Source organism: Budorcas taxicolor, chromosome 22, assembly GCF_023091745.1.
Source record: "Budorcas taxicolor isolate Tak-1 chromosome 22, Takin1.1, whole genome shotgun sequence".
Taxonomy (NCBI): domain Eukaryota; kingdom Metazoa; phylum Chordata; class Mammalia; order Artiodactyla; family Bovidae; genus Budorcas; species Budorcas taxicolor.
In genome coordinates this window covers 62,222,831-62,237,955 of record NC_068931.1, presented here as the reverse complement: position 1 = coordinate 62,237,955, position 15,125 = coordinate 62,222,831, and the positions used below count along the sequence as shown (strand labels likewise).

General features: G+C 47.3%; 1 protein-coding gene across 1 annotated transcript; it reads right to left on the bottom strand.

Annotated features, from left to right (window-relative positions):
• Window positions 1–201: 201 nt before the first annotated feature.
• Window positions 202–14,772, bottom strand: SERPINB5 (serpin family B member 5). The gene is made up of 6 exons (XM_052660566.1): window positions 14,605–14,772; window positions 12,572–12,709; window positions 10,220–10,337; window positions 7,175–7,317; window positions 2,424–2,591; window positions 202–594 (listed from the first exon to the last, which is right to left on the bottom strand). The coding sequence occupies exons 1-6, from the start codon at window positions 14,770–14,772 to the stop codon at window positions 202–204; spliced, it is 1,128 nt and encodes a 375-aa protein (XP_052516526.1).
• Between the last annotated feature and the right edge of the window lie 353 nt (window positions 14,773–15,125).

Genomic DNA, 15,125 nt, shown 5'->3' with positions numbered 1-15,125 from the left:
TTCTCTAAGGTGATTCCTTAAAGCACCGTCTTCTAAGGGAGTGGGAGGGAAAATAAAAAACCAAAAGAAGGATTAGAAAAAAGCTCCACTGGGGTGTGCACCGGTGGCTCCCTGATCCAGCAGTATTAACAGTTTATCGTATTCAGAAAATGATTCTCTAGATGCAGAGAAGTTGGGTGGATTTAACCCGGGCTCCGCCACTTAAGGAGAACAGAACTTGCCAAAGAAAATGATATTTCGAGTTTTGTTGTGCCTGACGATGTAAATAAAGGGGTGGTCAGCATTGAACTCATCCTTGTGTTGCAGGATCCGTGACCCTGGCACCTCTATGGAATCCCCACCATCTTCAGTTATTTCTAAGGACACTCTGTGAATGACATTTGAGAGGGCCACTCCCTTTGTCTCTGACATCCCAGAGAAATCAGAGGTATCCTCATTAAAGATGTTTTTCAGCCCTAAGTTTTCCAGACTAGCCTTGGGATCAATCATCTTTTCCACCTTAAATTTTGGAATAGAGAGTCTGACTTTGGCGTTGGCCATCATGCTGGGATTTGTCCACTGCAAGAGCGTCTCTGAGTTGAGTTGTTTTTCGACCTGAAGGACAAAAAGCAGAGGAAATTATTTTTTTAATTTCCAACTATAAAAGATCCTGCTCGATTAAAAGCATACAGCGTCACTGAGGACCTGATTTGGAAGTAGTACAGATGGTCCATCAAAGACAGAACCAACTCTGCAGTGTAGGTATGTGATGAGGTTCTCTTAAAAATGGCCACCAAGCCAGCCAGCGTCATACTCCCATACACCTCACGACAGTGGTCCCTTCGCTCTGAAACTTAAGAGAGCATTTCTTTTAATAGAGGAGCTCTACAGAGACGAATCCATGGTTTATGACGATGCATGGATAATGGTGACATAAATACGAAATTAGAAGACTGTTCACGCATTATATTTACTGAAAGCTTACTTTAATTCCTCTACTAGGAAACCTAAAATATTCATGCCCTAGGCAGAGCATCAGATTTAATAAATTTAAGCTAAAGTTACCCTTCAAAATGAGAATTTGAACTGTCTAAGGTCATTCTTTAAAACCATAGGTGATGAATGCATCCATTTCAGTTGGTTATTTTTAAAATGAGAGATACGCAATGATGCATAAAATGATTTAGTCGTAAAATTCTTCATTGAGCAAATCTTAAATTGCTCCTTGCCCTTCCAGTCTCTGCACTGGCTAGAGGAGAAGTACATGTTAAACAGAGAATAATATCTTGACTGTTACTACATGAGACAATCTGCACTGAAGTTACTCGTAAGAAACCTATACAAATCAGGGAGATGACAAGGTCACAAGCAGATCATCAGCTTGTTTTCTAATGGGGGAGGGAACCATTAGACTCTCTTGCTAATCTATGATAAGTATTCTTCATGGATACTGTTTCATTTCAAACAAATTATTAAGACCAAAGCGTCCCAGGTGGTGCAGTGGTTAAAGAACCTGCCTGCCAATGCAGGAGATGCACCAGATGCCAGTTCAACCCCTGGGTCAGGAAGAGCGCCTGGAGAAGAAAACGGCAGCCCACTCTAATATTCTCGCCCAAGAAACCCCAGGGACAGAGGAACCTGCTGGGCTATAAAAAGGAGAGAGAAGAATGAACAGAAGGAAAATGGAGACAGGAGTTATGATTCAGTTCATACAGTAACAGATAAAACATAATGAGAACCAAAGTAGCAGGGAGGTTGAGACCAAGCTGGCCCATCCACCGCATCAGGGAGTAACTGAGCGGCCGGAAATAAAGAAGCGAATCCTAGGTTCCTCAAAGAGGCACTACCGGGGGCGCAGACGGTGGAGAATCCGCCCGCAATGCGGGAGGCCTGGGTTCGATCCCTGGGTGGGGGTGATCCGCTGGAGAAGGACACGGCAACCCACTCCAGTCTTCTTGCCTGGAGAATCCGCGGACAGAGGAGCCTGCTGAGCCGCAGGCCATGGGGTCGTGAAGAGTGGACACGCCTGAGTGACAGCAGGGCGCAGCACCGCCTGGCGTTCGGAACGTAAAGAGCGCAGGCTCCAAGCTCCTGGGCTCACACTCCGACCCCACGCCCCACGCACGCGTTCGTGCCACGTACCCAGCCCTCTGTGCCTGCGTCCCCTGCTGAACTCAGTACTCGGGGGAACAGTTTCTAACTCCTGCGACTGCCGTGAGAATCGGATGACCAGTGCGTGCGTGAATTTACAGTTCCTGGCGCACTGTAAGTACCAAATAAATATTAGCTGTTTTAATATTGAGGAGGAAAACCCCAAAAGAACCCTGAAACCGTTGGAGCCCATTGGGCAAGGTTACCGGGCGCCCTCCGTCAGCCGCTCAAGGTCGCCCAGCGCCTCCTGGCGCCACTGCGCGTGCGCGCTGCATCCCGCGCGCCCTCCTCACCTGCTCCAGGCCCGTGGGCCCATCCTCCACGTCCTTGGGTAGCAGGATGAGCATGCTCAGGTGCTTGTTCTGAAAGGGAAGCTCTATGATCTTACAGTTGACACCATCGATGTGGCCCATACAGAACGTGGCCTCCATGTTCATCATCTGCACCGGCTTGGTGTCTGTCTGTAAAAGGAGAAGAAATTTGCTCCGCCTGCTTTTCACACGCACGCACACACACACACACACAATGTGTGTATATATATACACACACACACAGCACATAAATTTGTTCCTAATATAGCTTCAAGTCATCATGGCTTAAAGCGGCGGCAGGGGCATGCACACAGACAGACACAGTCCTGTCAAGAGTTTATGACTTCCTCTGAAAAGTTATTCATGTGCTTTATAACTACAAGAACTATACATAATATAATACTGGATTTGCATATATAAAACTTTAAAAATAAGATGGACTGACTGGCAATACAAGCAAACATTAACTTAGGCTTTATAGATGCTTGTAGTTATGAGATCTTTCAACCACTGCTGGTGGAGCTCACTTGAAAGTCAACTCCAGCACACACCTGCATATCCATTTATGTAGCTTCTCCTCATAAAATGCCTATTACGGAGAAGTCAGCACACAGCAGGACAAAATCACGCTCGCCTAGTCCTCCGTCTGCCTGTGAGTTCCGTCACCCCTCCCCATCCCCTCTTCTTGCTCCCATCTGATTAGACATGAGGTCTCAGACGTGACATAAACAGATGCCGTGACGTTCAGGGAATCACTGCAGCCTCCCTGGGTCTCAGTTTCTCTGTCTGCAGCATGAGGGAACTGGAGGTCTCAGGATGGCCATCCCTCTGGGGGGAAGGTGGGAGGCAGGAGTGGGGTACTGCAGAGGGGAGGGGAGGGGGCTACGCAAGACAGGGCAACTCTGGCTACACTTTTCCTTTGAAATATCGGAAATGGCAAAATATAAAGATTTTACAAAGGTGTTTGTTGGTTCATTGGTTCTTGTTATATTATCCTCCATAATTTACTGTACACTTGAAATATTTCCTAATTTTAAAAATTAAGAATGATTACAAATAAAATTATCTCAAAGTCCTTTACAGCTCCTATCACACAGTCCTTCTCTCCAGGCAGCAGCCCAGGCCTTTTTTCCTCTGTGTCCCCATTAATATCTGACCTTGTTGCCACAGAGGTGACTCATTTTCTAAAGAAAAATTAATCCATACTAGGGAGTAATGACTGATAGCAATTTAGTCCAACTTATTGCCTGGGTTTATACCTCTCACGGGATATTTGCCTGTTAACTGAATTTCTTTGGGGGGAAATTTCAAACATCAAGTCCGCAGAAATAATAGGACAGTTCTTATCTGGCATCTTCAACAGTAAGCTGAACCTTACCCAGAGCTATTTTCAAGCCAGCTAGACATTCCTTGTCCTACTGTTTCTATATATATCCATTTTAACACTTGTCACGGTGTTAGAAATACGTGTGTAAGACTTTCCTGGTGGTTAACAATCCACTGCCAATGCAGAGGGCGCAGGTTAGATCCCTGGCCCAGGAAGACCCCACACACCATGGAGCAACTGAGCCTTCACGCTGCATCTCCTGTGCCCGTGCCCTAGAGCCCGCGAACTACGGCTCCTGAGCCCGAGGGCCCAGAGCCTCTGCTCCTCGGAGAGGAGCCCGCAGTGCGGAGGCTGCACCCGGAGAAAGCCCGAGGGCAGCACCGAAGACCCAGGACAACCGAAACTAACTAAACAGCAGCGTGTAAACGCCAAAAAAGGGGAAGCGCTTCAGAAAAGCAGTATGTGTGCATGTGACAGTCCCCGCCTCTGGACCACAGTCAAAGTAGGAGCCATGTCTATACCTGGTGTATCCCAGCACAGAACAACTGCTCATTAAACATTTGGTTGTTATTAAATAATTGAAGACTTTGCCTCTACATATAACCAAAAACAAAATTATGATTTTTAAAAAAAATACTACTTTTGCAATTAACTGGTGATTCTTCCATTTCTTAAAGAAGATACAGATTTGTCTAAAAATCTCCATTAGTTTAGATTACTAATCGTTTCTGAATTCACAAAAACTGTGATCATCAAAAACTGTAATCCATTTCATTTTTCAGCACTGACTGTGGAAACAATAATCCCATTTTCTAAAATATAAATTAAGACATGTCTCTGAAAATAAGACTAAGTAACGACCATCCCAGAAAATGCAGAGTGCACGTGTGTGCGTGCGTGTGTGTGCCTGTGTGTGTGTGTGCGTGTGTGTGTGTGTTCAGCTTTGTCAGAAGAGGCATTATACTAAACGTTTAATAATATAACTTCATTAGTTTAGTCTAGCCCTTAAAAGACATGAGACGGAAGGGCATGGGAAAAGTTTTAGTAGCATCACCCGAAAGTTTAGGAGCTGACAAAAGCAACTCAAAGGAAAGATAATAACCTGTTCATTCAAAAGCAGGGTGTAGCCCCACACAGCCTTGAATAGTGTTTCATTTGATGAACCTCTGAGAGATCAATGGCATTTCAAATCCCTATTAATTCTCTTTCTAGAGCCCAAGACTCCAGGATGTTGACCTGACCTCGCTTTATGATTTAATAACAAGGATAAAGGGGCTGCAATGCCCTACCCACCTCTGTAAAACACTCACTAACCAATGTGAAAACACAGGCGTGAGCCTGATCAGCACGAGAGCTCATGGTGAACTCACTCGCCATTGCAGGACCCTGATGACTTTCTGGGCTGGCCCTGCAGCTGGTGTGAGAAGCACCATTAGCAACATCAGCTCAGTGGACATGAGTCTGAGCAAAGTCCAGGAGATGTGAAGGGCAGGGAAGCCTGGTGCACTGCAGTCCACGGGGTCGCCAGGAGTCGGACGAATGAGCGGCTAAACAGCTGTGGGTTCTAGTAGAGACCTGAGAACTAGAGTCCATCAGAGGGCTGCAGGGTAAATGAGCTCCTTCCACTATATTGCTGACTGATGAACAGTTCTGAATCTGTGTTCTTATCACAAGCCAGACCTCATCAAGCAACACCAAATCGCACCATCCTATGAATGTCTGGAGTTTCCCAGGTCCTCCACCTGCTCTCAGCAGGAGAGCAGTGAGCTTCCAGAAGAGAGACCTTAGATCCTTGCCCAGGAATTAAACCTGGGTAACCCAGCTGAAAACCAAGAGTCCTAGCCGCTAGACCACCAGGGGCTACAGGCTAGAAGAAGAGTAGGCCTGGCTCTTGCCCCTGTTTGAAAGCAAGAATGTTTCAAGGAGGCAAAAACTATAAAAACAGGTACCATGTTTATTATTAGAGACACACTACAATGTATGGGTGAGCGAACGGGAAAACAGTTTATCTTCCTCAGAAGCAGAGCAGAGATGCACACGCAGAGAGAAAGGGTATCGGCCGCCTCTGCAGTGAGGGGGCGCCGGTGAGTCGGAAGCTGGGCAGAGACCCCCTGGAGACGTCCTGAGTGAGGAGGTGACGCAAGTCGCTCACGCGTGACAGTCCCCCCCGCCCCCGTCTTTGTTTCCCTTTGGCCAATCACCTTGTTTCTTTCTTCACACCTGACTGGTCCAGGGACCCTCCCCAAGATCCATGCACAACTTCTCTTCTAAAATGGATCCCACCGCAACGGTCTATGGGTGTGTGTCCACGCTTATAATGGGGTGAGGTCCCCTCCCTGTTCGACCCCCAAGAAGCCTCCCTGCACTCGTGCAGACGGGGAAGACGTCCCTGACCTCAGGAGTGGGCGCCTTATCGCTCTGCTTTAGCAGGGCTCAGCTTTTGCCACTCGCTTTGTCCTTGGGAGTGTCTGGGGGAGAACAAAAGCTCAGCTTTACTCCACGTGACAAACACCAGGCATCCAGCCCAGAGGCCCACTGTCTCCCACCTCACAACGAAAGGGCCAGTTTCCCAGTCTCGGGTCTAGGACTTCATCACTCACTCAGCAGTATTGAAACTGTACTTCCCTGCAACGCAGGCTCGTGACTCTTCTCCATAATGACTCCCAGCCCTGGAGATGAGCAAGCTCTGCTTTCTCCTTCACGGTCAGCAAGCACCTCAAAGCACTTTCTAAATGAAAATATCAGAACCATGTACTCTACTGCTAACGGGTGAGAAATGAGATCACAGAGGAGTTTATTAACCTGGAATAGGATTCCCAAATGGTTATGTTTCGTGATGATCCAAAGACCTCTGACGTTGGGATTTAGTTTGTTTCTTTTCTTTTCCTTTCTTATTAACGGCCCCAAACATCTATAGCTGTTTTCTGGTTGGTGATTTAGATTTAACCACTATGTTATAAGGCTGCCCTGGTGGCTCAGACGGTAAAGAGTCTGCCTGCCATGCAGGAGACCTGAGATCGACCCCCGGGTCAGGAAGAGCCCCTGGAGAAGGGAATGAAAACCCACTCCAGTCTTCTTGCCTGGAGAATCCCATGGACAGAGAAGCCTGGCGGGCTATAGTCCACGGGGTCACAGAACAGTTGGTCACAACTGAGCGACTAAGCACACACTGTATTATAAGCTCTGTAAAATCTTACTCAGACCCTAAGGACATCCCAGAAAGAGAATGCGAGTCTCTGGATTATGGAGTTTTTCCTACACTCACCCCTGGCAGCTGTCTTGGGAAAAGATCACCTTTTGTGCCTTAATTGCCCTCATCAGAGTGAATCCCCAGGGTCCCTCGCGTGCCTGTAACTTTTTGGACCGGCAGCTGGGATCCTCTGTCTGCCCCATGCAGCCCACGTACCTTGTTGATTCTGAAAGGGCATTCTCTGGTTTCTGACTCAGGAAATTTCTTCATCCACTTTCCAACAAAGTAGGCAGCATTAACCACAAGGATTTTGGTCTGGTCATTCACACTGTTGTCAGCTAAAATGTTCTCAAAGTGGCCTGCAGACAATTTTAGGAAACCACAAATTGCGCAGGGTTATTCTTCCAAACCACCTCTGATGTCCACACACAAGTCCACTCACTGGCTAGAGCCACACCTATAATGTGGCTTGGTAGCCCAGCCCATCTCATTTCAAAAGGATCCCTTCTCTCCTTCCATTCCGCCACACCCAGCCTCTCCAAGAGACCTGGGGAGGAGGGTGACAGGGAGCAGGGCAGGAAGGAGGGAAGCACAACCCCCGCCGTGGCGTCTGCACCGCGCTGAGGAAGGCCATGCTGGACACTAAGGCGCGGTGCCCTGCACGTCTCCCCCTTTACAGATGAGGAAGCTGAGACTCCCTGTTAAGTCCCTTGCCCAACACGATGCGTGAGCAATGGGGAATTCAGGATTCAAAGCCAGTTCTTTGTGACTCCAAAGCCTGTGCTCATGGGGGGAAAAAAAAAAAAATGCCAGAAACCTTATTTCCTACCCAGCCCTGCACTCAGTACTGTCACGTGTCCTATCTCACTTCCCTCAGGACGATCCTGGAGGGCAAAGGTCATCATCCCCATTTCACAGATGAGGACACTGAGGCTCAGAGAGGCCACGTGGCTCTCCAGGTTCACCCAGCTGCCAAGCACGTCTGATGCCTGGACAGAGCTCTCCTCTTTACCCCGAGGCTCCCGCCCCTCCTCCTCAGACTGCCCTGTTGCCGATGCGTCTGCCTCCAGGTCAGCCACAATCCCCACCATGGGCTCAGAACAACTGCGACTACCACGGAGCTCAGCCCTCGACACACAGAACAGTTCGATGGTGGCAAACCCTTAAAGTCTTTGCTTCTGATTAGCACTGATGTCTTTGCAAAAGATTTTTCTTTGCCTTAATCTCTTAGATCTTCGCACCACGGCTCAGACCCCCTCCCCGGGCTGTGGCCAGGTATGCAGGGGCCTGCACGGGTTTCATCGCCATCTTAAAATTCTCAACGGTTTTTATCCAAAGGCCCTGTGTTTTCATTCTGCACTGGGACCTGCAAATGTTGTAACCCATCCTGCCAGTTCTAGGTGATGGGCTGACTATGTAACAGCCTCACTAAAGAAGGAGGGAGCTGGTTAATGGTGGGGGGGGTGTGTGTTAGGCGCTCAGGCGTGTCCGACTCTTTGAGATTCCATGGACCGTAGCCCACCAGGCTCCCCCTCTGTCCCTGGGATTTCCCAGGAAAGAATACTGGAGTGAGGAGCCGTTTCCTTCTCTAGGGGATCTTCCTGACCCAGGGATCGGCGAACCAGGGTTTCCTGCACTGGAGGCCGATTCTTTACTGTCTGAGCCACCACGGAAGCTCAAGTGCGTTGACTTAAATAAAACTCAAGCTTCTGATTTCAAATTCAGAAGTTTTTTCACTTAACTACCTTCTCCAGGAAAAAATTCAAGCTTCTGAAGATTTTAAAACGGAGGCCGCTGGAGATGAAGTGCAACTTGTTAACAATTTTTAAAGCAAAACTTACACAGCAATTTATGCATTTTAAAATTGTGCCTAACCTAGTGTTACCTAGACCAGATCTTTCTTTGTATACAAACTCAAAGAAAGTTCATTTCAATAACAAATATACGTCAATGTGCACATCTGCGTGTGGGCATGCTATGGGCTTCCCACAGTGGTCGGGAAGCCGCCTACAGATGCAGGAGACGTGGGTTTGATCCCTGGGTTGGCAAGGTCCCCTGGAGGAGAAAAATGGCAACTTACTCCAGTATTCTTGTCTGGAAAATCCCATGGACAGAAGCTACAGTCCTGGCAGGCTACAGTTCATGGGGTTGCAAAAGAGTCAGACACAGCTTAGCAACTAGACAACAACAAGTACCTATCAACAAGGCTCGGACACAACGGAAGTGACTTAGCACACACACACGGCCATGTGAAGCTTAAGTCAGACAATATATGCTCCATTGTACAGTAAACTGAGACTCCATGTCCAAATCCCTCCATTAATAATGGCAGTGTCTGGGTTTAAATCTAGGCTTGAACGACTCCCAGCCCACGTCCTCCGCACCGCTGGGCCTGTGGTCACAGTAACAGCTCTGCCACTCCTGAGTCAGAGTGCCCAGGGGGCCACCTCATGGCGCTGGGCCTCTGCTGCGGAAACACGTCCCTCCCCAGGGTCCGGGGAGCGCAAAGCACCCGAAAACCCAGCGAGGCTCTGTGTCCCCCACAGATCTCTCCTTGTGTCGGGGGCAGGGGGACGTGAACACCGACTGGTACCCAAATTCATCTTAGCTCCGATTCCTTCTTAGCAAGGAAGGCAACTCACAGAGAATTTTCATGGAGGCAGGAGCCAGGAAAGGGAGAGGCCTCAGAGAAGCGCTGAGCAAGAGGCAGGAGCTGTGCTGCTAGAGACCCGGGGCCTGGGCCGTCTAGAGGGTCGACCGGGATGGAGGCTTGAGACAAGGTTCCACCATGGTGGTCTGTCTTGTTCCACTTTTTCAACATGTCTTTTTGATGCCCTAAGGCCTTTTGTCCTTTTTTCCTTAATAAATTTGTAGAATTCTGAGCTGAAAGTAGCTTGGAGGATAATCAGTTTGCATTCCAAGCCCTTCATTTCCTGATTGAAAAACCAGCCTCTGAAACTGCCCCAAGCTGTCCTTTGTTAGAGGCACATCTGGGGCTCCAGGAGGGCTTGCGGCAGCCCGTCTGGGAACATGACAAGGCAGACTAAACCGAAGCATCTGGAATTCCACCAACTCGTGACAGAGGCAGGAGACACCCAGAAACCCGCGTGGTTGAAATGGCTTGGTGCACAAGAATTCGGCTCGTGTACTGAAAACATTCAAAGAACCCTCCAGATGTTCAATTTTATACTTAGCAGACTCATGAGAAGACACTGTCGATTTACTTAGTGATTTATAGCACGATAAGTGAAGGATACTTGCCATCTGTGAGTTCCTTAATTGAGTTGTTGATCTGACCTTTCGTTTCTTCCAATTTATCTTTAAAATCAACAGTCTCCATCTCTTTTGCATAGGGTCTCTTGGTGGAGCTGATGAACTCCTAAAAAACATCCAGTTCATAAAATCACAAAGTCCTTAACGTCTGAAGTCAAACCATTGTGCCCTTACACAATTCCAGCACAAGGACTTCTAAATGTCTATTACTATGGATGCCCTTTCAAAATCTGTAACATAATATAAATGGAAACTTCGCATAAAAACCAATGAATTTTCTTTGTATTGCTTCATTTGTTCAGTTCTAAGACAATACGAGTGTTAAATGCCTCCATCAGTTTCTTTCTTTGGGGAGAAAAGAAACATTACGGTAAAGGCGCACAACAATTATATGAATTCCAATTTCAGAAACGCAAAAGTGTACATTTATATATGATGTTTTAGAATGGAAGAAATGCACGGAAAAGGGAACTCTATGAGAAGAAAAATCTAACCCACACTGAAATAAAGATTGTAAAGATGCTTGCTACTCAAAGTCTGGTCCAAGGACCAAGATGGGCAACGTCACCTGGGGCCTTGTTAAAAGGGCAGAATCTCAGGACTTCCCTGGTGATCCAGCAGCTAAGACTCCATGCTCCCCGTGCACAGGGTCTGCGTTCGGTCCCTGGTCAGGGAACTGGGCTGACATGCAGCAACTAAGGCCCAGCGCAGCCAAGTAAATTTTTAAATATTTAGGGAAAAAGGCAGAATCTCAGGTCCCACCCTAGACCTACTGAATCAGAATCTGAATTTTTAACAAGATTCCCAGATGACTCACCTGCACATTAAAGTCTGAAACAGTGTTGCAAAGAACAGAGCAGTGTTTCTAATTACAATGCTTCTTAAAGATGCAAAAGCCTAAACCCCATCCCTGCTGATCTTGATTCAAGTGACCCAAAGCCGAGGATACACATTTTCAACACCAGGCAGTTGTGATGCAATTGGCCCTCCACCGACCACACTTGTGTGTACTGTTACTAGTAAATCTGTAGATGACATACAACCCGCAGAAGCAATGGAAAGCACTCTTTTAAAAAATTGCTTGCAACTCCTGGTTTGAAATAAATCGAAACGTTGAATGGAAGTTCAACCAAACTAAACACAGACTGATTAAATGCCATGTCACTTCACTTCTGAGTACAGGACTTCCTGGATTTTCTCCAGAGCAGTCAGAGCCTTGGCCAGTTGGATTCTGTTCATTGCAACCCAACCTTGGGACTCTAAGAGTTACCATTTACTGACAGAGCTTAGAACATTCCAGAGACCTTGGGAGAGGAAGGGCCTCCAGTGTCTTCGCTGCCAGCAGCAGAATGTGTTTAAGCATCCTTAAGGACCAGGGAGGTTTTAAATGTTTTCATTCTTGGGCCTCAACTCACATCTCAATATTTCTTTAATTCCCCCAGGTTATTTTGGGAGAAGGCTGTGTGTGTGTGTCTTTAAGCAACAAAAAGAAACTCTCAGCAGTATCTAGCGATCTACATCCCCAGAAGATCCTTGCCAGAATAACAAACTCTTACCTGAAGACAGGAAAACTAGGGCAAAATATTTAACTGGGAGTCCAGAGTCGGAAAGCTTGAAATTCTGACCATCCAAACACAAACTGAACTCGATATTACTAAAGTAGAGAATCAGCATCTCTGTAGTTGAGGAACTTGGCTACGTGTTTCAAGTGGAGATTTTTAAAATATTATGATACACTCTGGATCAAATTTAAGGATATTTCAGCGTTCTTTATGTGATTCCTCCAAGAAACAGCTAGAATTACCACCACAGCCTTGTATGGATACCCACCTGACCAGCCTGGTAAAACAAACAAAGCTAGTCCATGGCTGATGAAAACTGTCACTTCACACAATCATGATTTTTCTTACTGATTTTGGGAAACATCAGAAGAACACTGTGTGCGTGAACAAGCAAGGTAAAGAGCCTAAAATCTCCCCAGGTCACCTGCCCTGACGCTGAAGGAGAAAGAGGTTTAAATTACGGGCTGTCTTACATCTACAGAGACGCATTTGTTAAAGAGTTAATAACCCCATTTTCCACCTCTCTCAGTGAGGAAGCTAAGCCAAAGGGTAGGGTGTGTGAGTGTTTGAGAGGGAAAAGGAAGCTCATGGCTCCTCTGTATTGTAAGTTAAAATATGTGACTGCAATTGATTCCCACTGTATTCAGCCTCTCCCCTGGGATTAATTTATTTTAAATAAACCATAAATGAGCATCTAGAAAAAGTCGTTGGTCTAACCATGAGAAAATGTTACCCCTGGTAAACAGCTGAATCTTACTAATTCCATTGAGCCACTTACTGTAGAAAGATTCAGAGATTTTTCTACGTAGAGCCGTTTGATTAATTTCAGGGAGTAAAAGGAACTCAGCTTGTTGACATCCGATGTTACTGTTTGAAATCCAAAGGGCACATCTTTGACATTTTCAAAATGAAGGACCTGTGAAGAAAAAAAATCCCCATCACCCATGAAGCGCTGCCTGCTCCCTGGCAGTGGACACACGGCGATGGCCAGCCTCCTGGGGACGGGGCCTGACCGTCTGACACAGACCACGTGCTCTGCGGTTCCCAGAGAGCACGGCTGCTCAACCTTAGCGCTGCTGGCAGTTCAGACGGGGTAATTCTAGGGGGAGAGGCGCAGGGGGCAGTGCTAGGGCACCCCGACACCCCGGACGCCAGTAGCATGCCTTCTTCCACCGTGGCAACAGAGGTGCCCCCGGTCATTGCTGAGTGTCCCTGAGAGGGTGAGAGGGAAGGGGCAGACTGTCCCCAGCTGAGAAACACCGGCATAAAGGTACTCGTCTCTTGCTTTAACTACAAGGAAAATTTGCCCTTTCTTCAGAATGATGCCTCTATGCTTTTCTCCAAACTTGGAAAAGATGAAAGTAGGTTAAAATTTCTACCCAATTCAAAGACAAGAAGAGAGAAATTAATGCCAAGAGACAATCACTAGGCAAGTGTCAGATTCCAGGGTACAGGTGTCTCCAGAGTTCCTTCGGTGTCCTAACTAGTGCCAAATGTGCTGATGTCATTTAAGGTAGGCAGCTCCGTGCCATCTACAGCCTACGGTTTAGTAGTCCAGCCTTTCATCCCTGCCTGTACCTACTAGAAATGTCTTGCCCAACTCTCAGAACTTCACTCTCTGCTCTGCAAAATGGGCTGACAACACCTAGCTATCTAAATTGCTGTGAGGGTTACAGACACTATCTGTAAAACATCTAAAATAGTATATGGATTCAAAATGTTAATAGTTATTTTTATAGTAATAAGCCACTTAAAACCAGGATGCTATTTCCTGGAAGGCTTAAAACCTTTTATTTTATCCCTAACTTTTTGGTTCCAACCAATAACCCAGCATCTTCTCGGCTCCATGGTGCTCAAAACATGACATCAGGATAAGGTGCTTCTCTCCCCATCCTGACCCGATGCCACGCCTCGGGTGACGTCACTTATGGGCACGCTGCACCCATGAGTCACACAGCCTCAGCCCTGCAGGGTCGAAGTGGCTGGTCCAAAGTGGTACATGACTGTCACGCCTACTGAACAGCAAACAGGCCAGAAAGTTAAAGAACCCAGGTAACCGCTGTAGGAGCACAATAGCAAGCGCAGAAAGGGCCTTTACTCTCACCCAGGAGCAGGCGCAGGGCCAGAAGCGCTCTCTTCCGTCTCTTCTCTAATGGTAGGTGAGGGATGAGGAGAGGGAGGTGGGGTAGGGGTGGTGCGGTGGGAGAAAGAGAGATGAAGAGACGAAGCTCCTCTCCCCACAAAGGAAGTTTCCTCTTCAAGTCCCACTCAATCTCAAGCGTAAATTCTCCATTGAAATAAGCGTGGATATATGCTATCTATCCAGTAGGGATATAGAATAGGGCAGAATATACTATAGAGTAAAATATAGTGGAGCCTGCATGTTAATATAAAGCATGAGGCTATAAATAAATCCTGTGCGTAAGACAGAGGGTACAGACATACACGCTTCCTGGTTGGGGTATTTGCAGTGGAACATTAACAAAAATCCTTTTGATTGACACTTACATTCTAACAGGTAGAAAGATGTCACATGACTTGTCAAAGGCCACTTGTTAGTGGAAATGCTTCTGATTGTCTAGTTAATCCCCGGGTTCTCCCTCACAACACAGTGCCTGTTCTAAACGTGGGTTGCAGGCCAGACTTATGAGCTTTCACATTTAGAAAGTAAATTGAGAGAGCACTAAAAGTGGGAAAACACTCAGCCCTGAGCAAACCTGACCCCAGAGCCTCACTGCCTTTCCCCAGACACCACCGGGGCGTCTTGATTACTCTTTCCTACTCAAAGCAGAGGCAAGCTACGGGCCTTACCTGTCCAATTTCATCTGCTGTGTCCCCTTTGGCACCGACTTGAGCAAGTGACAGAGAGGTGGACAGACAGATAGGAGAGAAGAGGATGTTGTCCGCCGGCTCCTTTTCACACAGCTGTTTGTACAGGTCGACTGCAAAAGCAGAATTCGCCAGTCGCAGGGCCTCCATTGTGGGCCTGGAACAAAGGACAAGAGAGAGGTTATTTCCAAAGCATCTTTCGAGTGTCCTCGACTGCATCCGGCCAACGCAGTAAGAATCCAAGTCAAAGCCATGGGCTAGGGCGGAAGAGAGGCAGGGGCCTCCGGTAAACGCGAACCTAAAGCCGGCGGTGACGAAGCTCCTGCCTGCACGGCCTGAGGTCTGAGTGTCCAGATGCGAGGCCCTCTCTCGGGACAGCTCTGCCCTGAACCTCTGAATCCAGGCCCACTCGGCTACAATGACCACTGTCTGTCAGGAGTGGGATTAGTGTAACTAATTAGATTAACTGTCAGTCGGGACACCTCTTCTCTGCATGTCGTCAG